The sequence below is a fragment of the Cnephaeus nilssonii genome, assembly GCF_951640355.1.
Source record: "Cnephaeus nilssonii genome assembly, chromosome: 20".
NCBI lineage: Eukaryota > Metazoa > Chordata > Mammalia > Chiroptera > Vespertilionidae > Cnephaeus > Cnephaeus nilssonii.
The window spans coordinates 2,710,095-2,735,436 of NC_137091.1; the positions used below are offsets into that span (position 1 = coordinate 2,710,095).

General features: G+C 57.5%; 1 protein-coding gene across 1 annotated transcript; it reads right to left on the reverse strand.

The window, feature by feature from the left end:
• Positions 1–304: 304 nt before the first annotated feature.
• MMP2 (matrix metallopeptidase 2) lies at positions 305–24,082 on the reverse strand. The gene is made up of 13 exons (XM_079800032.1): positions 23,399–24,082; positions 20,090–20,316; positions 18,937–19,085; positions 17,760–17,888; positions 17,382–17,555; positions 13,774–13,947; positions 12,305–12,478; positions 10,662–10,817; positions 9,550–9,685; positions 7,716–7,852; positions 6,552–6,711; positions 2,593–2,702; positions 305–1,155 (listed from the first exon to the last, which is right to left on the reverse strand). The coding sequence occupies exons 1-13, from the start codon at positions 24,041–24,043 to the stop codon at positions 1,052–1,054; spliced, it is 2,475 nt and encodes an 824-aa protein (XP_079656158.1). The 5' UTR covers positions 24,044–24,082; the 3' UTR covers positions 305–1,051.
• Between the last annotated feature and the right edge of the window lie 1,260 nt (positions 24,083–25,342).

The window sequence follows — 25,342 nt, forward strand, 5'->3', positions numbered from 1 at the left end:
AAAGGTTCCATGAAATGATGCATGTACCGTGCCTGGCACATAGTAGGCCCCCTATTCATGGCGGGGGATGTTGTTCATTCGTGTTAGAATTGGAATTATTGTCCACGAAGAAACTGAGATTCAAAGAGGCTGCAATTACAGCCACAGAATCACTCACTGTTTCAAGCCCCTTTCCCTGGGGCAGAGGGACCCCAGCACACACCTGAGGACCTCTCAGGTGTCACCTGTGCCCTTCAGGGAGCAGACGTCTGGACTGTGCAGGCCTCCTCCTCCTGCGGGGGCTATAAACACAGACGCAAACACGGCCACTCAATTAGTGTCTTTATTCGTACTGTTGACATTTCCCATGGGGAATTGTTGAAGGGCGAGGAGGGGAGGGCGGAGCAGGGAGCCGTGGCTCAGTTTTCCTCCATCCGGTGGAGGAAAGGAGGGGACAGATTTGGAATAATAGAGTGAGCCAGGGAACCATCGCAAGGTGGGCTGGGACGCCTCACCCAGTGACTTCAGACGGCCCGAGTCCTTCTGTCAGGAAATGCGATTTCAAAGTGGAAAAGTAAAAAAAAAAAAAGTTGGAAAGAAAAGGACAAAGTGCATCCAGAGAAGGTTCTCAGGCAGCCAGCAGTGGGAAGCCAGGTGGCTGGGTGGCCTCCTGGCCACGCCTCTCCCCCAGGCCAGGCGAGGCCAGCCTGTTGGGCCACCAGTGCCCTCTTGAGACAGGCCCTCTGGGCTGGGAGCCACAGGAGGTTGTGGAGGGAGGAGAGCCTGAGGTGTGGCAGCACCAGGCGGCCCTGGGCAGGGCCGCGTTGAGGATATCAAAGCCTCTCTTTGGAGTGGCCTGGAAGGCCGGTGGGCTATGGAGGGGTAAGGAGCCCCTTTCCTTGGGCACAGGGCACAGTCACTCTCCGGAATCTTCTATTACCAGGTGGCGGTGAGAATGCTGGTTAACCACAGAGCTGAAGGCTGCCAGGCCCGTCCGGGTCCTTCCCTGGCGCTCGGGGCCCGGCGTGCAGAGCGTGATGGAGACGCCGGGCCGGTGGGCGCTGCGGCCAGCTCAGCAGCCCAGCCAGTCGTACTTGATGCTTCCCAACTTCACATTCCTCAGACTGTGATTCTCCAACATCAGGTAGTAATGGCCCTTGAAGAAGTAGCTGTAACCTGGGACGAGAGAGGAGAGACTGTGAGCACCCCAGGCCTGCTGGCCCTGGAAGGTTCCTGGGAGCTTGGAAAGCCGCGTGCCCTCGGAGAGCAGCGTTTAACCTGGAGGGGACCCTCCGAGGCTGGGAAAGGGACATGGCTGTGGGAGTCGGCTCTCGGAGTCGTCTTCAAGCGGGGAACAGAGATACTCTTAGGGCCTGTGGTGAAGATGAAATTAGACCACACGTGCTACTACTAATGTACATAGTGCTCCTCGGAGCACCATCCCTAAACCGGAGGCAACAAACCAGGAGGCTGCTCCTCCCACGGGCCCACAGATGGGTATTATTTGGCACACACAAGGTTTTTTGTTGTTGTTTTGTTTTGTTTTATTTTGAATTCTGCAAGTCGCTACCGTGTAAACATCTGTACGTGTCACAAGAAAATACGGACTTTTTCTGCTTCCTTTGAAAATAATTGGAATATCCAGCCACATCGGGCCCCGTCCTTGCAGGGCAGCCACCATCAGAAGCAGAGAAGCAACTGCATCCCCTTGTCAATGAGCCATGTGCTCTCTGGTTTGCCACAGACCCCACCACTCCCTACTGTCTGCCTCGCCTACTTCACTCATTTGTGCTACCGGCCTGTCCCCTCTGGGCTTTGGAGTCTGTGACTCCTGACATACATAATCTCGTTTACTTCCTTTAAAACCCTGGCACGCAGTAGGTGCTCGTTGGTTGTTTATTCCTGATCATTCTTAACCTAGCACCTGATCGCGCCTGCTTTTTGTTGGACAGGTGGACCTTCAGCCACTAGAGGTCAGAGCCATGTGCTTATCCAGCATACGATAGGGGCTCAAAAAAAATCTTTGTGAATTTAATTAAAATGGTCTCTAAAAAGCCACGCTGGACCACTTCCAGGGCCCAAGAGACTCCCAGAAGCCTCCTCAAGAATATGGCTTTCAAACCCCAAATTCTACCCCTCGATGACACTGGTTGTTCGGTTCAGCAAGGGACCAGGGCACAGTGAGTGAGATGGGGGCCTTTGCCACATCAGCAAGAGGCCGTGGCAGTTAGTCCTGTCTCAAACGGAGCCATCCTTCTGCTAACGGGAGGCGGTGACAGGGCCTGTGGAGCCCAACAGGGCCTGGATCAAGCCCCAGAATGAATGCAGGGCACAGAGCCCATGTTCCTGGCCCCGCAGGCCTCCCGCCCACCCCCTCCCTGGCTCCAGGGCCTGCAGCTGTGAGGGGCCTCTCTGGGTCTTGCTGCCTGGAGCCTGCTGCGTGAGCAGAGGTCGGGGTCTGGATGCCTTCCCAGCACTGGGCTGAAGGGGCCGGTTTGTTTTCCCCAGCACCACGAGCCTCCCTGCACAATGAGGGAGTGTGTGCTTGTAGGACCGGGGCCCTGGGCGGGGGCGGGGGGCCCTAGAAAGCGGACAGAGGCCTGGGCAGCTCACCACCAGCATGCAGGTCCACCGCGGCATCCAGGTCATCGGGGATGGCATTCCAGGCGTCTTCGATGAGCTTGGGGAAGTCGGGATCCATTTTCTTCTTCACTTCGTTGTATCTGCAAGGGACGGGACATGGTGGACCCGTGGGGCCTCCCGAGCGGCCACCCCTCCCCGGGCCTGGATGGGAGGGCCCCGCTGACGGCTCCTGGGTGGGCCTGGGAAACCAGGCCTCGCCTCTCTGGGAGGCTGCCGGCTTGTCAGAGCAGGTCTGAACCCCAGCTCCCTCCACTCGTGCCGTGACCTTCACAGGCCAATGCAAACCATCCTGTGATGACCGCCCACGTGGAAGCAGCGTGTTAACAACTTTCATTTCCCTCTCCGTCCGTCCTTACGACCATCCTACGACACCAGGGTTCCCGGAATACCCAGCTCACAGACCAGAGGCGTGAAAAGGGTACCCAGCTTCTAAGGCGTAGTCCAGCCCAGGCCTCTCTGAGCCTCGATTTTACCAGCTGGAAGATGGGGTTATATTTCCTCGAATGTCTCGATTCATGTGTACACCACAGACAAGAACACACGCACAGTGCCTATCCCCGCAGCTGGCAGGTCATTGGGGACATATTATCTCCTCTACAAACTTTGATGCCCACGGCAACGTGACGGGCACTGGACGCGATGTGCCCACCACGCTTTCCCTAGCTGGCTGGGACAGATCGCTGCCTGTCCCGTGGAGATGACAGCGCGTGTCCTGGGGGCTGATCTCGGCCGGGACAGCGAGGTTACCGTGCAGGTCAGTCCCAGGGCGCACAGCTCTCCCTGCCCTGCCCTGCCTTTAATCCGGGTAGCGACTTGGAGCACGTGGTTGGCATTTGCGACTTTCTGTCTTTGTAATTTCGGGAGAACGTTTTAAGTGCTGGGGTCACATGGATTCCTGCCCTTCTCCACTGATACTCCACCTCGTCATTATTCTGTCAACATGGAATGCGCTCCCACTCCGCGCCTGCGGGTATCTGGCGTCTGGCCTTCCGGGTGCTGACTGCCTGGCCAGCTCCGTGTCTGAGGGCCATCCTGGCGACAGCCACGCGCCCCTTTACCGTGGGGCACAGCTGACGTTTCTTCCCCACAGCCGGCCTCCAGCCCAGACGCCAGCCACGGCTTCCCCTCTGAGCGCCCTCCTCCAGGGGCTTCCCTCTCGCCCAGCACCCCGAAACTGCCAGAAAAGCCTTCCTTCACCCCAGCCCCATCATTAGACTTCTTGCAAGACCCAGCACACTCTCTCCTGACCTGGGGTCCCCACACCAAGCGTGCCCCTCAAAATCCCAGCACGCCACCGGCTCACCTCCACCGAGCCCTCAGCCTACACCCTCTACAAAGTGAGGGTCGCTCAGAGCGAGGTGTCCCTGAACGTGCCCTCGTTGCTTTCTCGCTCTACCCAAGGACGTTAGGGCGGGCAGGCATCAACCCCATTTTCTAGATGAGGAAACTGAGGCTCAGAGAAGTGAAGCCATTTGCTTCCACATTCCTTTCCCCGGGGAAGAGCTCAGCACCGTGGCGGGAGAATGTGCTCCGAAGGGGCCCCCATCTCTTCGCTCTCTCTCTGTCCCCAGAGTCTCCTCCGCAGTGTCCCCGCTCGCCTGTGCGCTGCTTTGAAAGGTTTCCCTGCGACACTCTGGAAGCCCCCTCTGCAGCTGGGGACATGGCCGTCAGGAACACGGGTTCCACGGGTGTATCCTTGAGGCACACAGGACTCAGTCTCCACACCTGGAAAATGGGGCTAATAGGCATATCTGCCTCCAAGGAGAAACAGGTGGCATGCACAGCCTCAGCCCGGCACGAACCACTGTTGTTGTGCCTAAGTGTGTTTATGTCTCTCGCTGTACTGGAGGCTTCACAAGAAGGGGGACTATTTCTTGACCCCTGTCTTTCCGCCCCCCGCTCAGTGCCTGGCACACAGGAGATGTTGAATAGATATTTGAGGGCTTTGTGGAAGCTTCCAGAAACAAAGGCTGAGCACTCCCTGGCATGAAGGAGGGGATGGCCAGGCTGGAGGCAGCTACTCGTCCTCTGTTGCTCTGGGGCCTCTCTCATTCTCCAGGAAGGGGGGTGGGAAGGTCTGGGGTCCCTGCAGACTCTGCACCAGGACCAGCATCTCCAGCTCATGGGAGCGAGCCCTGGCCCTTCTGGAATCGGTGCGCAGAGCCGCGGAGGGAACCTACAGCTCTGCCACTTTTAAGAACCTTGATTCTGGGAGGTGGGCTTGCTGCGGAACAGGACTGGGGGCAGTAACTTTGCGAGAAACCCCAGCACAGCACCATCGTGGACTGTGTGTGTGTGTGTGTGTGTGTGTGTGTGTGTGTGTGTAATGTGTGTGCACACATGCATGTTCACATGTGGATGCATCTGTTCCTATATGTGGACATACCCAGATGTCCACATATAGGAACATGTTTGTCCAGCCTGGTTGGCATGGCTCAGTGGTTGACCACTGACCTATGAACCAGGAGGTCATAGTTCGATTCCCAGTCAGGGCACATGCCGGGTTGTGGGCTCAGTCCCTGGTGTAGGGTGTGCAGGAGGCAGCTGATCCATGATTCTCTCTCATCATTGATGTTTCTCTCTCTCTCCCTCTCCCTTCCTCTCTGAAACCAATGAAAATAAAACGCCACGATTCAAAGACACTGGGGTTCTAAGGCTCACGTCTGTGAACGTGTGCCTCTCACTGCCCACATGCTAAGGTCGGGAGATCCGGAGTGCCCACCATGCCGGATCCGGCTGCACACGTGAGCCCGGGAGGGCTCCGGGGCCTGTGGGCGGGGAGCCCGCCCTGGGGTTTCCTGGCTGGCTGTGTTCTTTGGAGGCTTGAGATATCAATCAGCTTGAGCTGCTAAGTATCTTAGCAGTGTGTCTGGAATTCCACCCTTCGGAACGCCTGGGCAGCCGGGGCGGGTGGTGGGCGGGAAAGTGGGAGGAGCGAGGGCCCTTGGGAAGAAAGCAGGATTGTTCCAGGGAGGACAGACCCAGGGCCAGAGGCAGCGGCAGCCACAGAGGAACGTGGGTGGGTGAAGACGCCCGGCCACCCCATCCTTGCACAATCACCTCCTCCCCCTGACCAAATGACCCTTAAGGTGCCGTGGAGGGGCCCCAGGGTGAGGGGACAGGAAAGGCAGGTATGATCGTGGCTCTGTGGCCAACAACACACAGTGAACCACAATTTCCTTCCCTGGGAACTAGGACAACATTCAATCACCCCGAGGCTGCTTCTCACTGACCATTCCCAGCTGTGGGGCCGCGGCCCCTTCACCTTGACCCTGACCTCTCGAACTGAACCCTTCCCTTTAGCTGACCTGGAGGAGAGCTACCTGCTGGCAAGCTGGTCCCCGACTCGGATGCTGGCTCCTGGGGGAAGCTGGTGCGCCCATCTCTCAGGCTTCATCATATTTTGCCCTCTCCCATCCCTGCCTCTACACCCCATTTCTTGAGACCCCCCCACTATTTGGGGGGCACAGTGTAGAATAGCGAAAAACAGCATGTTCTCTGGGACCCAGAATTCCAGGGTCCAAAGCCCACACTGCCACTACCTGGCTGTGTGACTTTAAGCTGCATACTTAACCTCTCTGAACCCGTGTCCTCCTCTATAAAGAGGGAATAGGAAGAGCACCCATCTCCTAAAGCCCTTGGAACAGTGTCTGTAGGAGAAGCACCACCTTTCTTTTCATTACCCTTCCTTCAGTGAATCATCCCGAATTGTGAAGCTCCACACCAGACATGGGCCCATCAAGAATTCTGAGAAGGGGAAGGCGGTTCTAACCAGAATTGTGCCCATCAGGTGCCTACGTCATCCCTTGATGGCTTCTCAAAGGGGCTGCCGTCCTGGCAGGTTAGAGGCCAGAGAGGGGACATCCAGGGCCCACCAGCCTCCGAACGTGACCCAGGAGGCACGCAGCCGGCTCTGCGGCCCTCCTTACCTCCAGAACTTCTTCCCAGCAAAGATGTATGTCTTCTTGTTCTTGCTCCAGTTAAAGGCGGCATCCACTCGTTTCACACTGGGGGGCAGCCCCAGGCTGGTCAGCGGCTTGGGGTACCCGGGCTCCAGGGTGCTGGCCGAATAGACCCAGTACTCATCCCCTGGGGTGGAAGCAAAGAGCAGGTCAGGGACTGGCCAGCCCGTTCCTCCCCTCCTCCGTCTGCCGGGGACCCCGCTGTGGCCACTCTCAGCAGGGACATGCCTGGGGTCAGAGGCCCGGCCAGGGCTCAGGTGGACGGGGTTACAGTTGGTTATGGAAGGTGCCTGGCCAAGGAGGGGACTGGGGAGGAGTCCAGCCCTCACTCCACTCACCAGCCGTGTACTGTGGGTGCCACGCCTGCCACGTGGGGGCACCTTTTTCTAATTTGTGCACAGGAGCCCTGGGGACCAGCACTGCCCTGGCCACAGCCCACGATCCTGGGGCAAAGGGGCCTGGGAGTCGGCCGGTGGACGGGTACCCACGGGGTTGGCTGAGCCTTCGGCTCCTCCAAGAAGCTCAAACCTGCCGGTCCTCCCTCCCACGTCCCAGCACTGACTGCAGCCCCGTAACAGCCGGTGTGTGAGCTCTGTGAGGGCAGGGGCTGGATCCCCCGCCCATGGCAGGTGCTCAATCCACGCTGGATAAAAGCAGGGCTCCCCAGACATTCACCACGTGACCCTCTCTTGATGATTTTGACCACTTCTAGAGACTCCTTATACAGTTATTTACTTCTAAGGAATTCATTTTGAAATGTTTAAAAATATGTTCATTTTAAAGTTTAAAAATAAAAGCAAACTGTGTGTGTGTTTTTAAAATTCCAACTAAAGTTGTTGCCTGCTAGAAGCTCGAGCTGGCATCAGAGACACCAGCACGCAACTGCAATGTTCCTTCTGGAAAAGGAATCAGAAGGAGGGAGAAAGAACACAAGGTAATGACGTGCTCGCTCCGTGGGCCGGTGCTCTCTGATGCTGGGGTCGGAGCCAGCCTCCCAGACGAAGGCCACGCTTCCGGATGTGGTGGTTGGAAGAATGGGTCCCTAAAGCGGAGGGAGCACGCCCAGGTGCCCGGGAACCGGGAGGCAGAGCCCCGAGGAGCCGAGGGCCCGGCAGGATCCTTCCCACACACCTGCGAAGAACACCGCCTTCTCCTCCTGGGGGGCCTCGTACACAGCATCGATCTTGTCCGGAAGTTCAGGCCAGAAAGTGGCCACCAGCAGGGGCCCCGTGGGCTTCTCGCCTAGCGTCACCGACCGCCAGATGAACCTGAGGGCGGGAGGGGGACAGTGGAGCGGAGGCGGCCCTTCCCCAAAACGTATGGACCGCCGTCCTGCCCCACCCGGCTCTCGGCTCCTCCCCGCAGAAGCCAGGGACTCGCGCATCTCTGTTGGCTTTGCCCTTGCAGTTCCCCCGTCTCACGCACCCTCCCAGCCGGTCAGCCCCTCCCGTCCACCTGAGTCCACGTCTCCGGAAAGGCCCCGCCGAGGGCTGCCTCCCTGCTCTGAATGCGGCCACAAAGCCTTTGACCCACTGATGCTTCTGCAACCACGTCTTTCGTTCTGCCCTGTATGGCTGTCCGTGTTCTCTGCCTCCGTTTCCCAAACCAGACTCATGATGCTCAACTTGAACGTGCATCAGAGTCATCAGGGGGATGTGCTCAAATGCAGATTCCTGGGGCCCACTCCCAGAGATCACAGGCAGAGGGCCTGGGGGTGGGAGCAGACACCCACACTTTTCACACGCACACCCTAGGGGGTTTAGGGTAGAAGGCCCACGGACCCCTCTGAGAACACGGATCTAGGCATTAAGTAGCCTCTCTACCCGCAGCATCCCGTCCCCACCCCCAGCTCCTCAAGTCTAACCAAGTACTTGGCACCATCCATGCCAAGTGATTAGTTGTTGATGATACCAGCTAGCATGATGGACACACGGACGCTGTGCCAGGTGTTGTTCTACGGACGGAGCTCACCTATCCCTTACAACAGCCCTGAGACAGGTGGGAAAATATGTCCCGTTTCACAGATGAGGAAACTGAGATAAAGATACCTAATTAACTGGCCTACGATCGGGCCACTGGCGAGTAATAGGTCTGGGAGTCTAACCCAGGCCTTCTGGCCCCCGAGCCCGCTCTGTCAACTAGTATGCTCTATGAATGGATGGCTGGACAGATGGGTGGATGGAGGAGGAGGAGGAACTGATCATGGATGATAGATGTGTAGATAATAGATGGGTAATGGGTGGATGGATAGATCGATGAATGGATGGATGGGTATTTGTGTGTTTGCACGGATGGATGATGGATAGGTCTTTAATGCACCCCTCATACCATCTGCCATTATCCAGGAGGGCTAGGGCCGCGGGATTGGTCTCAGCCCTTGGTCAATAGAGTGGGGGTCTTTATAGCACGAAGGACACCCCCTTTCTCTACTCTGTGGTCACTTGCTCCCCGGACATAGGACAGTTTGGCCATTGGAGAAGGCCTGTGACAGCCGGGATGATTCTTCCCAATGTTCCCCTCCATCCCTCTGTTAGAAACACAGAGCCGTGTCTGATGCCATGTGACTCTGCAGAGCCGGCCCTGAGGGTAGGCCTTGGGCTGGGCCCTGGGATTTGCTCCCGTCAATGGGATCCCCTCAGACGTGATGTGAGCCTTTAACTGTGCTTGTGCGGCCCGACTTGGCCTCCTGTGCTTCTGCCATCGGCCACGAGCGGCCACAAATCCCAGGAGAATGAGTGACAGCAGCGCATGCCCAGCCACCCTGCAGCCTGAAGCCAACACGCCTAGTAGACCCACAGACTGGGAGAAAGCAAGAGATGCCTGTGGGGGTAAGCCACTGAGACCCGGAGGTCATGTGACACGCAGGGGCCCTTCCAGGAAGCGTCTAGTGGGGTCCCTGTGCAAGGGCTGGGGGTGCCAGCAAACGGGGCCAGGGCAGAGGACAAGCAGCAGGCCCCACACTCACCGGTCCTTGAAGAAGAAGATCTCCCCGCGGATCTGAGCGATGCCGTCAAAGACGATGTCTTGGGTGCAGATCTCGGGAGTGACGGGTCCCAGCGTGGGGGCGGGGCCGGGGCCGGTGTCAGTGTCAGGATTGGGCCCTGGGGGAGGACACCTGACCTCAGTCTCTCCCCCGCCCCAGGGCTTCTCCGCACCAGGCTGAGCCCCAAGGCTCCCACCCAACCTGCTAAGGTACCGAAGAAGCACTATGTTGGCCTTCGTGTAAGGCGGGGAGGAGAGGGAGACTGCCTGGACGTGGGGAGAGGGGCGTGGAGAGAAGCCAGAATCCCATGGCCCTTCACACTTTATAATGCTCTTCACGGACGTCACCCGAGTCGGTCCCCACTTCACAGATGAGGAAACTGAGTCCAGAGAGGTGAAGACCGGCTCCGTCTCTTACGGCCGGTGAGGGGCAGAGGCAGCATACAGCCCGGTGCCTCCCCCTCCATCGCGGGTTCAAGTTCACTGCTGGTTCCCCCAGCCTCTCGGCTCAAGCACCACTTGCACTCTTTCGGCGTGGTCCACGCAGCACCAGTACCGTTACACATCTACTTTTTCTAAAACATGGATCTAACTCTTTAGACTCCAGCCTCGTGGCAAGCACTAATAATAAAGCAAGCACCGGTCGCAGGTCCTAGTTGTATTGTTCCGATTACACATGCAAATAAAAGAATCGTCAGGAAAACTAGAAACCTGCATGCCTGTATCATCAAGGCCATGGCAACGCTGGGAAATCCTGCCCCGCGTTGAGCTAATTCTCCTGGATCCTAAACCTAACTTGGTGGCTGCGACCTGGTGACCCTGGGGCCAGGGAGGTGACCTCTCTCAGGTCTCAGTTTACTCCCTAAAAGATGGAGTGCCAAGAGGGGCGTGGACACTGATGAGATCTGGAAAGGAAAGGAGCTGTCCTGGGTCCCCGGGGAGGGCTGACCCCTGCAGACCAGGTCAACACCGGTGCCTCCTCCCTTGTCGCCTGCCATCCCGGAGAGCTGGGACCTTCCTGTGCACCCCCTGCCCCTCCATCCCGGCTGCACGGCCTCCCAGACGCCCGGCCCACAGCCCCGAGCTGAGGCTCACCGTAGAGCTCTTGGATGCCCTTGATGTCGTCGTGGGACAGGCGGAAGTTCTTGGTGTAGGTGTAGATGGGGGCCATCAGCGCTCCGGGGTCCTGCGAGTGCTCCAGCCCCATCGCGTGGCCGAACTCGTGAGCTGCCACCAGGAAGAGGCTGTACCCTGAGGGCGCAGGGGGGGCAGAGGAGAGAGACGAGAGAGGAGTCAGGCCTGGCTTCAGAGACAAGGACGTTGGAGGCCTCCTGCGGGGGAGAGGGCCTGGAGGGGCCCGGATTGATGCTTCCCGCTCCTGAGAATTCTGGGATGAAGAGACGAGGCCTAGTCCTTTCCCGCAGGCAGGCTGCCCGTGTGCTTGAAGGGAAAAGTGAGCATCTGCGCGTCCGCTGAAGTCCCACTGGCTACACATCGTGCCTCCGGGCGCTTTGTGTTTCTCTATGGAGACCAGGGCAAAACCTGCTCCGAAGTCTCCAAACCGATAGGAGAGTGGGGACAGGCTGGCCCGAGGGTCCCCCACGCCTGCCCCAGGGACAGCAGTAAAAGCCATTCGCACTTCCAGTGGCTGCCCAGGCTCAGCCGAGGGCAAACCTGTTGTGGGATGAAGTGCGTCCCTCCAAACGGTGGGCTCCAGTCCTAACCCAGAGGACCTGTGAGGGTGACCTGATCTGGAAACCAGGTCTCTGCAGGTCAATTAAAATGTAAAGCCCAGTCGGCCTGGCTCCGTGGTTGAGAGTCGACCTAGGAACCAGGAGGTAATGGTTCGATTCCTGGTCTGGGCACATGCCCGGATTTCGGGCTCCATCCCAGTGTGGGGCGTGCAGGAGGCAGCTGATCCGTGATTCTCTCTCATCACTGATGTTTCTATCTCTCTCCCTCTCCCTTCCTCTCTGAAATCAATAAAAATATATATTTTTTAAAATGTAAAGGCCCACAGGGGTAGGGTGATCCCTCAATGCAGTAGGACTGGCGTCCTTATAAGAAGGGATATGGAGACGAAACGGAGGGGAATGGCCACGTCATGACAGAGGCAGGAGCGCAGTGATTCCCCCGAGGAAACGTGGCCCCGCTGACACCTGATTTTAGCCTTCCAGCCTCCGGAGTACCAGAGAGCGCATTCCTGCTGTTTTAAGCCACCGCGTCTGGAGCTCTCTGGGCAGGCAGAGAGCTGCTCAGGCCGGCTGTGTCTCTGCACCCCCATTCACAACTTGGTGAAGGATAGTGCACGGGGGGCGGGGGGAGGTCAGGGAGGCTCTGGGGCTCTCCGCTGCTGCGTGGAGGCGGAGTGGGAGCAAAGATGAGCTCCCCTTGTTCTCCCCTCTCCTCCCGCCCACCCCCACCCGGGAGGCAGCTGTCTGTGGGAGTGGGGATGCCCGGTAGGAAGGGGAGTACCGAGCCCAGCACGGTGCCACGGCGGGTAGTCTCGGGGGCAGCGGGGCCTTCCGTCGGCAGCCGTGCCTCTGCCCGGATGGGCGTGGTCTAAGCAGGGACACGTGTCCACCGAGAGCGGGTGTTTCTGGGGAGGGCGGGTCCAGAGCAGGTGGTGTCCCCTCCGTGATGGGCAGGACCTCAGCAGGGACGCGCCCCGCCCCGGTGAGTGGAGGGCTCTGTCTGTGCTGAGGTGGGTGGGGCGGGCCCCGCGGCCGGGCCTGTACCTTGGTCGGGACAGAAGCCCCAGGTGCGGTCGTCGTCGAAGCTGGCGGAGGTGGAGCACCAGGCCTTCCCGTCGCTGCGGCCGTCGCTGGTGCAGCGCTCGTACTTCTTGCCCAGGAAGGTGAAGGGGAAGACGCAGGGGGCGCCGTTCCCGTTCCCGCCGATAGTGGACATGGCTGTGGAGTCAGGGGCGCGGGTCGGGGCCGTGAGCAGCCCGAGCCCTCCACCACCAGGGACGGCGACGTGACGGGGACATTCACACCCCCCCGACTGAGCCCTCGCCCGAGCAAGTGCTGGATACACTCTCACCCACCCACCGACAGCCCTGTGCGGTCGGGACCGTCCGCCCCATTTCACCGACGGGGAAACCGGGACCCAGAGATGAAAAGATACTGCCTGAGCCCTGGCCGGTTGGCTCAGTGGATGGAGCGTCGGCCTGCAGACTGAAGGGTCCCAGGTTCGATTCTGGTCAAGGACATGTGACTGGGGTTGCGGGCTCGATCCCCAGTAGGGGGCGTGCAGGAGGCAGCCGATCGATGATTCTCTCTCATCATTGATGTTTCTATCTCTCTCCCTCTCCCTTCCTCTCTGAGATCAATAAAAATATATATATTTTAAAATTGCCTGAGCAGATACTGCTAGGCAGGGTCCAGACTTCAAACGCAGAGCTTTAATCGGGTTCCATGGACAGGGACCGAGGGGCCAGAGGCAAAGGGGCTGGACAGGGATGAAGGGGCAACACCCTTCGCTGGACCCCAGCTCCGTCGCAGCGCGCCCTCGGGAAGGCTGCCTGCTCCCCTGCAGAAGGGAGCTGCTCACACGTACCCGCGGGACGAAGGGAGGGGGGAGGGGGAGAGGCAGACGAGAGTTCGTGCTGACAAAGAAAGGCCAGGGAGAGACTTCAAGATCCGAAGAGGAACAGCAAGGAACCTGGGGAGCATTGTGCTGAGCGATATACGCCCCTCAGAGAAAGGCAGTGCCCCATGATCTCACTCACAGGTGGGACCTAATGAACCAAATAAGCGGATGATCGAAAAGAGACCCAGAGACAGAGAAGCATGGGACAGACTGATGGACCTCAGAGGGAAGGCGGGGTGGGGGTGGGTGGGAAGAGACCAGCCAGTGAATTTGTCTGCATAGAGGCATTACCCGTGGACACAGGCTATGGGGTGGGGAGGGCCTGGGGGGGGAGAGAGGGCTGGAAGAGGTTCACGGTGGGAAACGGGGGACCTATGTCATACTTTCAACAATAAAGCTTTTTTAAAAGAAAGAGAAGGGATGGTCAGGGAGGCTGAGGGAGTGTGAGCCATGCAGAGGGGGTCCCTGGTGGGCCTGACACCAGGCAGCACCGACTGGGCTGAAGTGGCGATTGGTTCTGTGCTGCTAAGTATTGGGGCAGAGCCCCGGCCTGGGGAAAGGAGGCTGGGGTCCTGTGCGTGTTCTGGGGGAGGCGGGGGGAGGGGGCACGCACCGGTCTCCGGGCAGAAGCCGTACTTCTTGTCGCGGTCGTAGTCCTCCGTGGTGCTGCACCAGCGGTAGCCGTCGCTGCGGCCCTCGGTCGTGCAGCTGTTATAGGTGGTGCCCTGGAAGCTGAACGGGAACTTGCAGGGCTGTCCGTCACCGTTGCCACCCAGGGTGAACAGGGCTGGGGTGGGGGGAGAGAGAGGGTGCACATGTGAGAGAGGCCACCCACCGGGCACCGGGAAATCAGCCGGGCCCCTGCTGGGCACAGAGCTGGCTTCACCAGTGAGGTGACAGCGTTCAAATATTAAAAATCACCCTAGCCCCGTGGTCGGCAAACTGCGGCTCTCGAGCCACATGCAGCTCTTTGGCCCCTTGAGTGTGGCTCTTCCACAAAATACCACGGCCTGGGCGAGTCTGTTTTGAAGAAGTGGCGTTAGAAGAAGGTTAAGTTTAAAAAATTTGGCTCTCAAAAGAAATTTCAATTGTTGTACTATTGATATTTGGCTCTGTTGACTAATGAGTTTGCCGACCACTGGCCTAGCCGGTCTGGCGCAGTGGATAGAGCGTTGGCCTGCAGACCAAAGGGTCCCAGGTTCGATTCCAGTCAAGGGCACGTACCTCGGTTGCAGACCTCTTCCTGGCCTGGGCCCTGGCCGGGGGCCCATGCAGGAGGCAACCAATCGATGTGTTTCTCTCACATCAATGTTTCTCTCTCTTTCCCTCTCTCTGAAAAATCAATGGGAAAATATCCTCGGGTGAGGATTAAAAAAGAAAAAATCACCGATACTGGTTGGTACGCAGCTGCTTCTCTGAGTCCTGGGGACCTCCCCGGGCTTCCTGGTCAACCCCAGCCTTCCCCTGGGCCCTGATGGAGGCTCACCCTTGTGGTGAACTCGTGGCGCACAGCAGGGAGCCCCCAGGAACCCTGCTCCAGCCCAAGGTCACTGTCCGCCTGCCTGGTCGGTGCCCACACCATGTGGATCATTAAATACATCATCCATGGTCGGCAGGACCACCAGAGTTTCTCCATTTGATGGACAGGGAAACTGAGGCCCCGAGAAAGCTGGTTCCGGAGCCGCTCACGGTCACATAAACGGAAGAACTGGGTGAGGGGTGTCATGGAAAGCCACAAAACACATGAATGTCAACCTCTCTTGCTCACTCCACCCACCCACCCACCCACCCACACACACACACACACACACACACACCGGGCTTCACCTCCTTTCACCCCAGGCGGTTTTCTGTGGTCCCTGTAGGAGGCAGTGGGGGAGGAAGAGGGAGGGAGAGGGGAGTCTTTGGAAAGCTCCATCCATGCTGACCTCCCCGAGACAGGGGCCATGACTGGAGAATTGGGGGCAGAGAACGGGATTCAGAGTCTGGGCTTATCTGTCTTGGGTTCTTCCCCTGTGGCCCGTGGCCTCATCCACCCCGGAGCTACACCATGGTGCATCTCTGGAATTGCCAGCTAGCAAAACCACAGTGCGTAACGAGGACCATCTGTGCACCACCGCGCCAGAGCTGACCTCACCAGCGCGTTAACTCCACCACCACCAGGATGGAGCCCAGTCGTGGGACTCAGGCCCCGTATCCTCACTGGCTCCTTCTCCCCAATCAAGAGACCTTCTCCTGCCCGGCTCGGTGTGGCTCAGTGGTTGAGCGTTGACCTGTAAACCAGGAGGTCCCTGGTTCGATTCCTGGTCAAGACACATGCCTGGGTTTTGGGCTCAATCCCCGGTGGGGGGCGTGCAGGAGGCAGCCGATGGACGACTCCCTCTCATTATTGATGTTTCTCTCTCTCCCTCTCCCTTCCTCTCTGAAATCAATAAAAACATATTTCAAAGAGAGAGAGAGAGAGAGAGAGAGAGAGAGTGAGAGAGAGAGACCTTCTCTTGCAACGCCAGCAACAATGGGATAAGAGGCCACACTGAGGCCAGATGCCTGGTGGCCTCCGAGTGGGGAAAGGCAAAGAGTTAACCGCCCCGCCTCTGGCTCCCCATCGGCTGTGTGTCTACCGCCCAGGAAGCCCCGATCTCCTCTCAGATCCTGACCCCAACAAGGATGAAGAGAAACAGACACTGACTCAGCAGTCAGGAGGGGCTGAGTAACACAACATCTGCCCCCAGACGCAAACACGTGCGTGCTGTGCGTACTTGCATCTGGCTAGATACCAAGTAAATGGCTAATGTCCCAAACTTATGAATTACAGCTGTTTTCGCTTCGAGCATCAAGGCATTCTTTACTCATCACAAGGCCTGAGGCCTGGGAGGGGGACATGGCACCTGAATCCCTCCTGGGAAATGCAGCCTGCAGAACAGACTTCTATTGGAAGTTTCTGATTTATTAATGGCTCGAACTCTTACTTAACATACAAAGCATCACATGGGCTTTGGTACCAAAAGCATAAACAGAACCCTTCTGTCAAGATGGCTTGGGGGAGCCCTAACCGGTTTGGCTCAGTGGCTAGAGCGTCGGCCTGTGGACTGAAAGGTCCCAGGTTCGATTCCTGTCAAGGGCATGTACCTGGTTGCGGGCACATCCCCAGTAGGGAGTGTGCAGGAGGCAGCTGATTGATGTTTCTCTCACATCAATGTTTCTGACTCTCTATCCCTCTCCCTTCCTCTCTGTAAAAAAACAATAAAATATATTTAAAAAAATGGCTGGGGGGGGGGGGCAGTCAGTATTCAATTGCCATGGTGTCAGATGGATTCACAAACATGTAGCATTACAGCCAAAAAGACAAAGGCATGTACGGATCAAGGAGTCTACGGGGTGGAGGAGAAAGAAGTATTTAGAAAAATGCTTGGATTTTCTCCCATTTTTCTGGCTTTCAATCTCCAGAATCATCATGTAGGTTGACTTGACAGAGTATGAAGGTATACGTACTATCATTCTCAGATTCCTGATTAAAAAGTGTGTCAAGGGTGTTTTTTAAAAGGATTGTGTAGGTCAACACCCGTTAAAAATGTTTCCCTCGATATGGCTTCACAATATCTGAACATGTTATGTTTTGGGCATTGACAAACACACACACAAATACTGGGTCAAGACACAGAGATGTAGACACAAGCAAAAACAGACAAGAGACCGAGAGGCAGATGGAACAGTCCCCATACACAGACACAGACAGACAGACAGACACACACACACACACACACACACACACACACACACAGAACCAGGAGTAACGGCTGAAATGCCAGGGGTCGGTGTCCCCCAGCCTTGGTGTCTGAGTCTCGGTCCCCAACCCCATTGCTAAACTTCTGATCCATCCCTGAGCCTCTCTCTCCTCGTGCCCCTGAGCCCCCAATCCTGCCCGGAGGGTACAGAGTGGTTCTAGAGAGAACCACTGGGCACATTAATAGTTCTAAGTTCATCCTAAGGTGTGCAAGAAAAAAAATAATTAGCACATCAAACCTGTGATTTTGCAAATATCGTTGCTCATGGCGAGACATAAAAAAGAACTGACTTAATGAAAGCATCAAGTGAATAATTATACAGGTGAGAGGCACAGTAGGGTGTCAAGGGGGTTGGGGGGCGCTGGCTGCCTGGCAGTGCCAGGCCTGGCAGCGTGGATGACGGGGGCAGCAGGGAGCCTGGGGCCGGAGGACTCACACTCGTGGGGGCAGAAGCCGTATTTGTTGTCCTTGTCGAAGTTGTAGGTCGTGGAGCACCAGAGGAAGCCGTCTGAGCGGCCCGCGTTGGTGCAGCTGTTGTACTCCTTGCCGTTGAACATGAAGGGGAACTTGCAGTACTCCCCGTCCGCGGTCCCGTACTTCACTCGGACCACTGGGGGGCGACACAGGGTGGGGTGAGCCTCTCCAGGCCCTTCTCCAGAGACCAGAATCCTGTGTGGCTCGCCTCCCCCTCCCGTCAGAGTCAATGGAGGTGCCCAGGGTTGTGGGGGAAGGTACGGTCCTTGTTGCTAGGTTACGGGGAGACAGGCAGAGGACTGGAGAGGATACTTGGGCGTGGGGACGGTCCCTTTCTTACCTTGCCCTTCTCCCAGGGTCCACAGCTCATCGTCGTCAAAGTGGGAGTCTCCCCCAACACCTGGCCCCGGGGCGAAGGCGTGAGCCAGGAGCCCGTCCTTGCCATCGAAGGGGTATCCATCTCCATGCTCTGGAACACATGGGGTCTCAGCTTCTAGCTGCCCCCCTGGGCCCTGACCCCCAGCCACACCCCACCCACCTGGCATGTGTCCCCTCCCCTATCCTGTTGGAGTTATCCAAGACTGGGACACAGCAAGTCAACAGACAGTTGCTGGCTGCATGGTCAGCATCCTGAGGTCTCCATGGTCAAGTCTATCACTGATACTCACATCTCTAAGCCCCAGGCCTACTTGGCCACCCAGGTCCACACCACCCACCCGCATCACCATGCTACTCACAGTGTCTATCCCACCTACCTCTATGTCTACACTACAGCCAGTGCTCACACCACCCTCCCGCATCACCATGCTCTTCACAATGTCTATACCACCTACCTTTATGTCTACACTACCACCAGTGCTCACACTACCCACCCGCATTACCATGCTACTCACAACGTCTATACCTCCTACCTTTATGTCTACACTACCACCAGTGCTCACACCACCCACCCGCATCACCATGCTACTCACAACGTCTATACCTCCTACCTTTATGTCTACACTACCACCCGTGCTCACACTACCCACCCACACGGCGCCAGTGGCCACAGGTGCTTGTCCACTCGCTCTCCTGTCTACACCGCCCCATTCTTTCTGACCTCCTCCCAGGCCTGGATTTCCTCAGGGCGGACCCGTGCTACCCAACAGAACTTCCTGCGATGACGGGGACACGCTTTGTGCGGTGCATCACCAACTGGCCCCCTGTGGCACAGAGCACTTGAAGTGTGGCCAGTGTGACGAGACACGGGACCTGGCTTTTACTGCACTGAACCCAATGGGAATGTGACCAGCCCCTCGTCTGTCGCAGCTGCTGTACGGGCGGCGCGGGAAGACCCCGTGCTCGCAGTTTACGCTGCCTCACACCCACGTGGCACTCCAGCGTCTGGTCCCAGCTACCACTCGGCGTCCACCCCTTCTCCTCTCCCAGCTCAGCTGCTCTCAGGACCCCGGTGCCTCTCCAATGGCTGAGCCCCTCCATCTCCACAATGAGCCCCTGCTGGTCCCAATTCTGCCTACCCCAGCGGCCGAAGTTGATCATGATGTCGGCGTCTCCATCGTGGATACGAGAAAACCGGAGGGGGGTCACGTTACTCCAGACTTGGAAGGCGCGGGCGAAGGCATCATCCACCGTCTCGGGGTCAAGGTCAGGTGTGTAGCCAATGATCCTGGAGGTGGGAGAGATGCAAAGGAGTGAGCAGGCACACGCACGCGAGTGTGTGTGCATGTGTGCAAGGGCGCATGTGAACCTGTGCGAGTGCACGGATGTGTGCAAGGGTGGCGCATGTGCACAGGTGTGAGAGTGTGTGCATAAGCATGTGAGGGGTGTGTACACAGACAGGTATACGTGTAGGTCAACACCCTACACGTGTGCAGAGTGTGTGCAGAGTGTGTGCACGAGTATGTGCCGGTGTGCACGAGTGTGTGCACGAGTGTGTGCAGGTGTGCATGAGTGTGTGCACGAGTGTGTGCAGGTGTGCACACAGACATACGTGTGTGTGGTGAGAACAGCGCGCCCAGAATGCCTTGCATCCTAGACCAGCCAACATCCTCAGGCCTTGTCTCAGGACTCTCACCCGCCCCTTCTGGCTGGGGGACGCACGGGGTAAAATCAGTGCACATGGGACATGGGGCCGAGCTCTCTCTCATCCTGGAATCCAGCACGAGCCGTACAGAGCAGAGGCCAGAGCCAAACAGGCCTCCGCAGAGCGTCATCCCAATCGACAACCAATGACAACTCCATCATATAACCGATTAGCAACCGATACCACAGTCTCCCCACCTGCCCCAAAGACCCCAGCCAGGAGACACAGTGACTGGCAGTTATTACACGCTTACTACACGCCCAACACTGAGAAATCCCTTCGCATACGGGACCCAGCTCAGTTCCCAACCAACTTACGAGGAAGGTTTTGTTTTAGCCCCATTTTGTAGATTGGAAAGCCAAGGCTCGGGGCATTGAAAAATAAGTAGCCCGATGCCTCACGGCTACTAAGTGTGAGAGTCGAGTCCAGGTCTGTCTGACTCCAGCTCCTAAGAACTTTATATGTAAACTCCTTAAGACTCCGAGTCCTCATAGGACACCTCCTGGGTCCCTGGAGCGGGGCAAGGCCCCAGGAGACCCTGTGTGCCCCGGCCCAGAGGCCCCGCTGCCGCAGCCCTGCCTCGGTACCTGTACGTGATCTCCTTCTTTTCCCACTTGGGCTTGCGGGGGAAGAAGTTGTAGTTGGCCACGTCGGGGTTGCCGCAGCGCGGCTTCTTCATGGTCGTGATGGTGCGCTTGTCGAGGTTCCCCGTCTCGGGCAGCCCGAAGAACTTCTGCATCTTCTTCAGCGCGTCCTTCAGCCCAATCAGGTTGCACTTGTCCTTGGGGCAGCCGTAGTAGGTGTTCAGGTATTGCTGGGAGAAATGAGCGCCAGAGGTGAGCAGCCACAGGAGAGCGGCATCGTCCTGACCACAGCAGGCGGCAGTCACCAGCCCCCGCCCAGCCCGTAGCCCAGAACAGGACATCCTCCAGGGGCCCACGGGCACTGGGTGGAGTGTTGGGTTCCCAAACCAACTTGGACGCCCACTAGTTGAGTGACGTAATAGCTGTAGAGAGCGTGACGTCAGCATGTAACCCTCATGCTCACAGCAGCTCTATAATGTGGTTATTATTACTATCCCCATCATACAGAGGAAGAGACTAACGCACAGAGAGGTTAAGAAACTTGCCTAATATCACACAGCTCACAAATGGCAGAGCTGGATTCGGACCCAAGCAATCTGGCTCCAGAGCCACGCTCAGAACTGTAATTCACTACCCCTCTTGACCTCCATCATCTTTTACTCCACCTCACGGCTGATGATGACATAGGAGTTATTATTCTCCCATTTCTTACATAGAGATTCGAGGGCTCTGTGCATGGGTGGCAGCAGCAGACAGCCCTGGCCCCACACCCTGGATCAGTCGTTCCAAAAATGCACTTCAGGGACTCTGCCCAAACGGAGGCCTCTGCAGAGGGTCAGGGGCCAACCAACTCGGTTATTTCTTCACCAAATACTTTTTGACACCTGCCATGTTTCAGGCCCTGTGCTAGTGCTGGGGTAAACTGGTGAACATGACAGGTGTTTCTAACTATGTTTTTTACTGACTTATTGAGGGGTGTGGGGGGAGAGAGAGAAACAGAGAAATATCTATGAGAGAGAACCATTGATCGGCTGTCTCCTGCATGCCCCTTACTGGGGACCGAGCCGGAAACCCGGGCATGAGCCCAGATGGAAATCAAACCAGAGACTTCTTGGTGCTTGGGATGACGCTCCACCCACTGAGCAACACTGGCCAGGGTGCAACAGAAATAAATGCAAAATTAAATGTGATGGGCGCTGAGTTGGAAAGGTGAAAGCAGCCAGGAGACCTTACGATAGGGACTCTCACCATGTTTGGAGTAGTTAGGAAAGGAAAATGCAGGGTATAATCTATATATATAAAAGGCTAATATGCAAAATGTCCCCTTGGGAGTTCGACTAGAGACCAGGAGTTTGATCGCTTGCTATGATGTGCACTGACCACCAGGGGGCAGCGCGGAACAAAGGACGTCCCCGACCGGCAGCTGGGAGGCCCCAATTGGCCCTGATTGCTGGCCAGGCCTAGGGACCCTACCTGTGCACGAATTCGTGCACCGGGTCTCTAGTAATAATAACAACCATGATAACTAACACTTACCGAGTGCTTACCATGTGCCACTTGGGAATGTGTAAGATTAGCTTTAACGGGCACCCGTATTACCCTCAGTTTGCGGAAGAAGCTGGCACTGAGAGGGGAGGTCACTTGCCAGGCTCACGAGGCCAGCTGGTTCGTGCACCTGGGATCTGAAGCCAGGCAGCCCAAGCCCAGCGCCTGCTTCTCAAGCCTCCCACTGCGCTGCCTCTGGGCAACATGGACGTGGAAGGTGTGGACCCAGGTCGCTTTGTCAAGGCTCCAAAGCTCCACCCTCACCCCTAACCAACAGCCACATCATGATGCCAGCCAGCTCCAGACCCATGAGAAAGAATAGCAGTGGTTGAGCACCGACCTATGAACCAGCAGGTCACGGCTTGATTCCCAGTCAGGGGACACGCCCGGGGGGCTCGATCCCCAGTGTGGGGTATGTGTGCAGGAGGCAGTTGATCAATTATTCTCTCTCATCATTGATGTTTCTATCTCTCTCTCCCTCTCCCTGCCTCTCTGAAATCAATAAAAATATATTTAAAAAAATATATCAGCCCCTAAAAATGTAAGCTCTCCCAACCCATTTATCCAAAAGGGACAGAGGCTTGGATGCTGGAAAGGAGGGGTGTTACATGCTGAGAAGGGGTTCCCAGGGTGGCCAGCGGGCACAGGAGTCCTGTCTTGAGTAGCCTGGGAACCAGGCTGAAGAACTGGGGATTTCTTGGGGCGGGGAGCAGTAAGATTTCAGATTTCTTATGGGCTAGAAGGAACATCCTGAGGGGTCCCCCAGCTCGAGGCGCTAACAGGTAGAGGGATGGTGCCCTTCCCCTGTGCCCAGCCAGGCGCGCGCTCACAGAACAGCATCCGTAGGAGCCGCTGCTGGGCGCCCCGCCAGGAGGGAGGGCTGGCTGGCTGCTTTCCCACCCGCTGGGCGCCTCCGCCCCCGCCCCACGCGCCAGGCCTCCAGCGCCTGCCCCTCCCTCCGACCCCGCGGGCCACCTCTCTCAGGTCCCCCATCCCTTTGCAGAAGTTGCAGAAATTCGAGGAAACTTTCCAAGATCCAACCGTTGACCCTTCTGGCCACCTTGTCCACTGGGCCAGGCGAAAAAGATGCGCTCTCGGCGTCACTCCCGCCCCCAATATTTGCCCAAAGGTCCCCTCGAGCGGTGTGTCCAAGGCCCCTCTCCAGATGTGTGCCAAAGGTCCCCAATGTTTGCCAAGCCCCGCTTGGCCCAGAGCTCCCAATGTGTGCAAGAGTTTACCAAATCGCGTGCCACAGGAGCCTCTTTCCAAAGTGCCGCGGGGCTTAAAAAACCCTCCACCGTTTGCTAACGGGACCCCTGCAGGCCTTTTGCCAAAGGCCTACCAAGATGCTTGCCAAGGGTCGGCCAGACCCCCTCCCCCAGATGTGTCCAAAAGTTGTTTACAAAGCCGCCCCTTTGCCAGATCCTTCAGATACCAGACAATGTCCCCGTTATTTACAAAAGAGCCCTTTCCTGCAGTTGGCCAAGCACCCCATGCCCTCCCCCGCGTCTCACGCCCCCTGCTGTGTCCGGAAAGTTTCCAAGTTGTTTATCAAAGGCCTTCGCCACGCACAAAAAGCCCCCCTACGGTTTCCAAAACAGACCCCACCTCCGGCTGGCCCAAGACTCCCGCTAGGCGGTTTACGGAAGCCCTTCCCCCACGTTGTGTGCCCCTCGGGGTAGGAGGAGGTGTAGCCGGAGACCCCCCCCAACCTCGCCTACAAAGTTTGTTTAAACTTGGCTCCTGGAGGCCTGCGGAGCAACTCACCACGGCCATCTCTTTGTCCGATTTGGGGGCGACATCACCCGGGAACTTGATGATGGGCGACGGCGCAGCGGCGATGTGGCCCAACAGGCAGCCCAGGACGCAGAGCGCCCGCAGCGCGCCGGCGAGCGCGCCCCGGGCCACGAGCGTCTCCATCATTGCGCTCCTGGGCCCCGTGCGTCGCCCCGGAGGTCGCTGGTTCTGGTTCGAGGTGTGTGGCCGCGTCCCCGCCTGGCTGGCCCCGCTCCGCCGCGCCGCGCTCCGAGGGACAGCTCGCCTCCGTGGCCTCGCTTTGCCCGGCGCAGCTGCGCGAGGCCCAGTCCCTGCGCCTCCGTCTGCGCGGCTGCCTGTGCTGCCGGTCCCCGAGTCCTTTTGTATGTTTAAAGCCCCAGATGTACAGCCTCCAGCCACCCCTGGGGGAAGTCTGGATGCAGCGGAAACAAGGGAGGGCAACCGCCAGATGTGGCCGGCTGGGCTGGGAGGGCGTTGGCAGTGCAAGGAGGTAGCGGTGGTGTGGGGGGATGGGGCGGCGCGCTCAGGCCCGCCCCTCACTGCCCTATTCGCCCCGCTCACTCTTTTCTCCTCTTTTTCTTCCTCAGCCTGTTTTCCCCGCCGCCTGCTGCTGCTCCAGGCCTCCTCTTGCACCATCAGTTCTCGACCTCTCTTCCCCTTCCCCCGAATGTGGGCACGAAGCCCAGCGACCCCCTGCGGGGAAACATCTGGTGTGCCTCTCCAGGATCTGAGGTCAGAGCAGCGGTTCTCGGAGGGGACGCAGGCCTGCCTGCACTCCCAGTGACAAGGTCAGAGATGGGGAGGCGGGGTCAGAAACAGATGGGGTCATTACAGATGATTAGACAGGCTGCAGATGTTTAAGGTGGAAATGGAGATGGTCAGAATGGAAAAAAGAGATACAACAGATACAGGGAAGGTCCTTCCTTCCCTCTTTCCCTTTTTTCTTCTGCAAACATTTAAGCATTTACTGGGCCTCGGGCATGATGCTAGGTGCTAGGTATACCCTTGGGAACACAAGTGCAGACCAGTGTCCCCTCAAGCTCTCCGTAAAGAGAATTAATTGGGTGCAAGGCTGTGATGGGGAACGCCTGGCCTCTAAACCAGCTCAGATGGGCCCGGGAGACTTCCTGCGGGAAGTGACTTCTGAGCTGCGACCTGAAGAGTCCAGGACAAAGGAGTATTCACGGGGTGGACCTGGTGGGGTGGCACATGTGTTTCAGGCACAGTCTAGGGCACCACCTGGGAAGGTCCAGAGATGAAAGACAAGATGCCTGGAGGGAAACGTTCCCTGCATCTGAGAAAGGTAGGGCGCAGAGTGATGAGCCAGGCCTGGGGGTCATCAGCGGGGACCAATTTGAGGAGCAAAGTTATGCGCTGAAAGGGTCAGCAATGGTCTGCCTGTGAGGGCCTCGGGGGGTCATGGTGATGAGTCTGGTCTTTATCTTAAGAACCGAAAACACCTCTCCAGCTCGGATCTCAGTGAGTTTAAAATCGGTCCAGGCTAGTCTGGCAGGCATGGCCTGCTGGCCCGCCAGAAGTCAGCCCGTATGGAGGCCTTTGGGAGGGACTTTGCCCTGCAGAAGGGCGCTGGGCCCATCAGTCTGACCCCCAGGGTGAAACCTTGGCTTTTGGGGAGGGTGAGTCTGAGGTCAGTGGGGAGGGGGGTTGCCTCTTGGCTGGGCCCCTTTTGGCTCCTGTCATGGGCTCTGGAGAGTCAGCCAAGTTGGAGAGGCTAGAGCTGGGAGTGAAAACGGAAAATGTTGTCTCACTGAAGCAGGGCCTGCAAACTCGTGGCCTGTGGGCTAAATCCAGCCTGAACAGCATTTTGAAACTTGGGAAGCTTCAAGTAAAATTCGGGCTTTCTGGTTTCATTTCAGAAATTCCCAAAGCTCTGGCAATCCCGGGTGCCCATGTCCACATGGCAACAATTAGGCA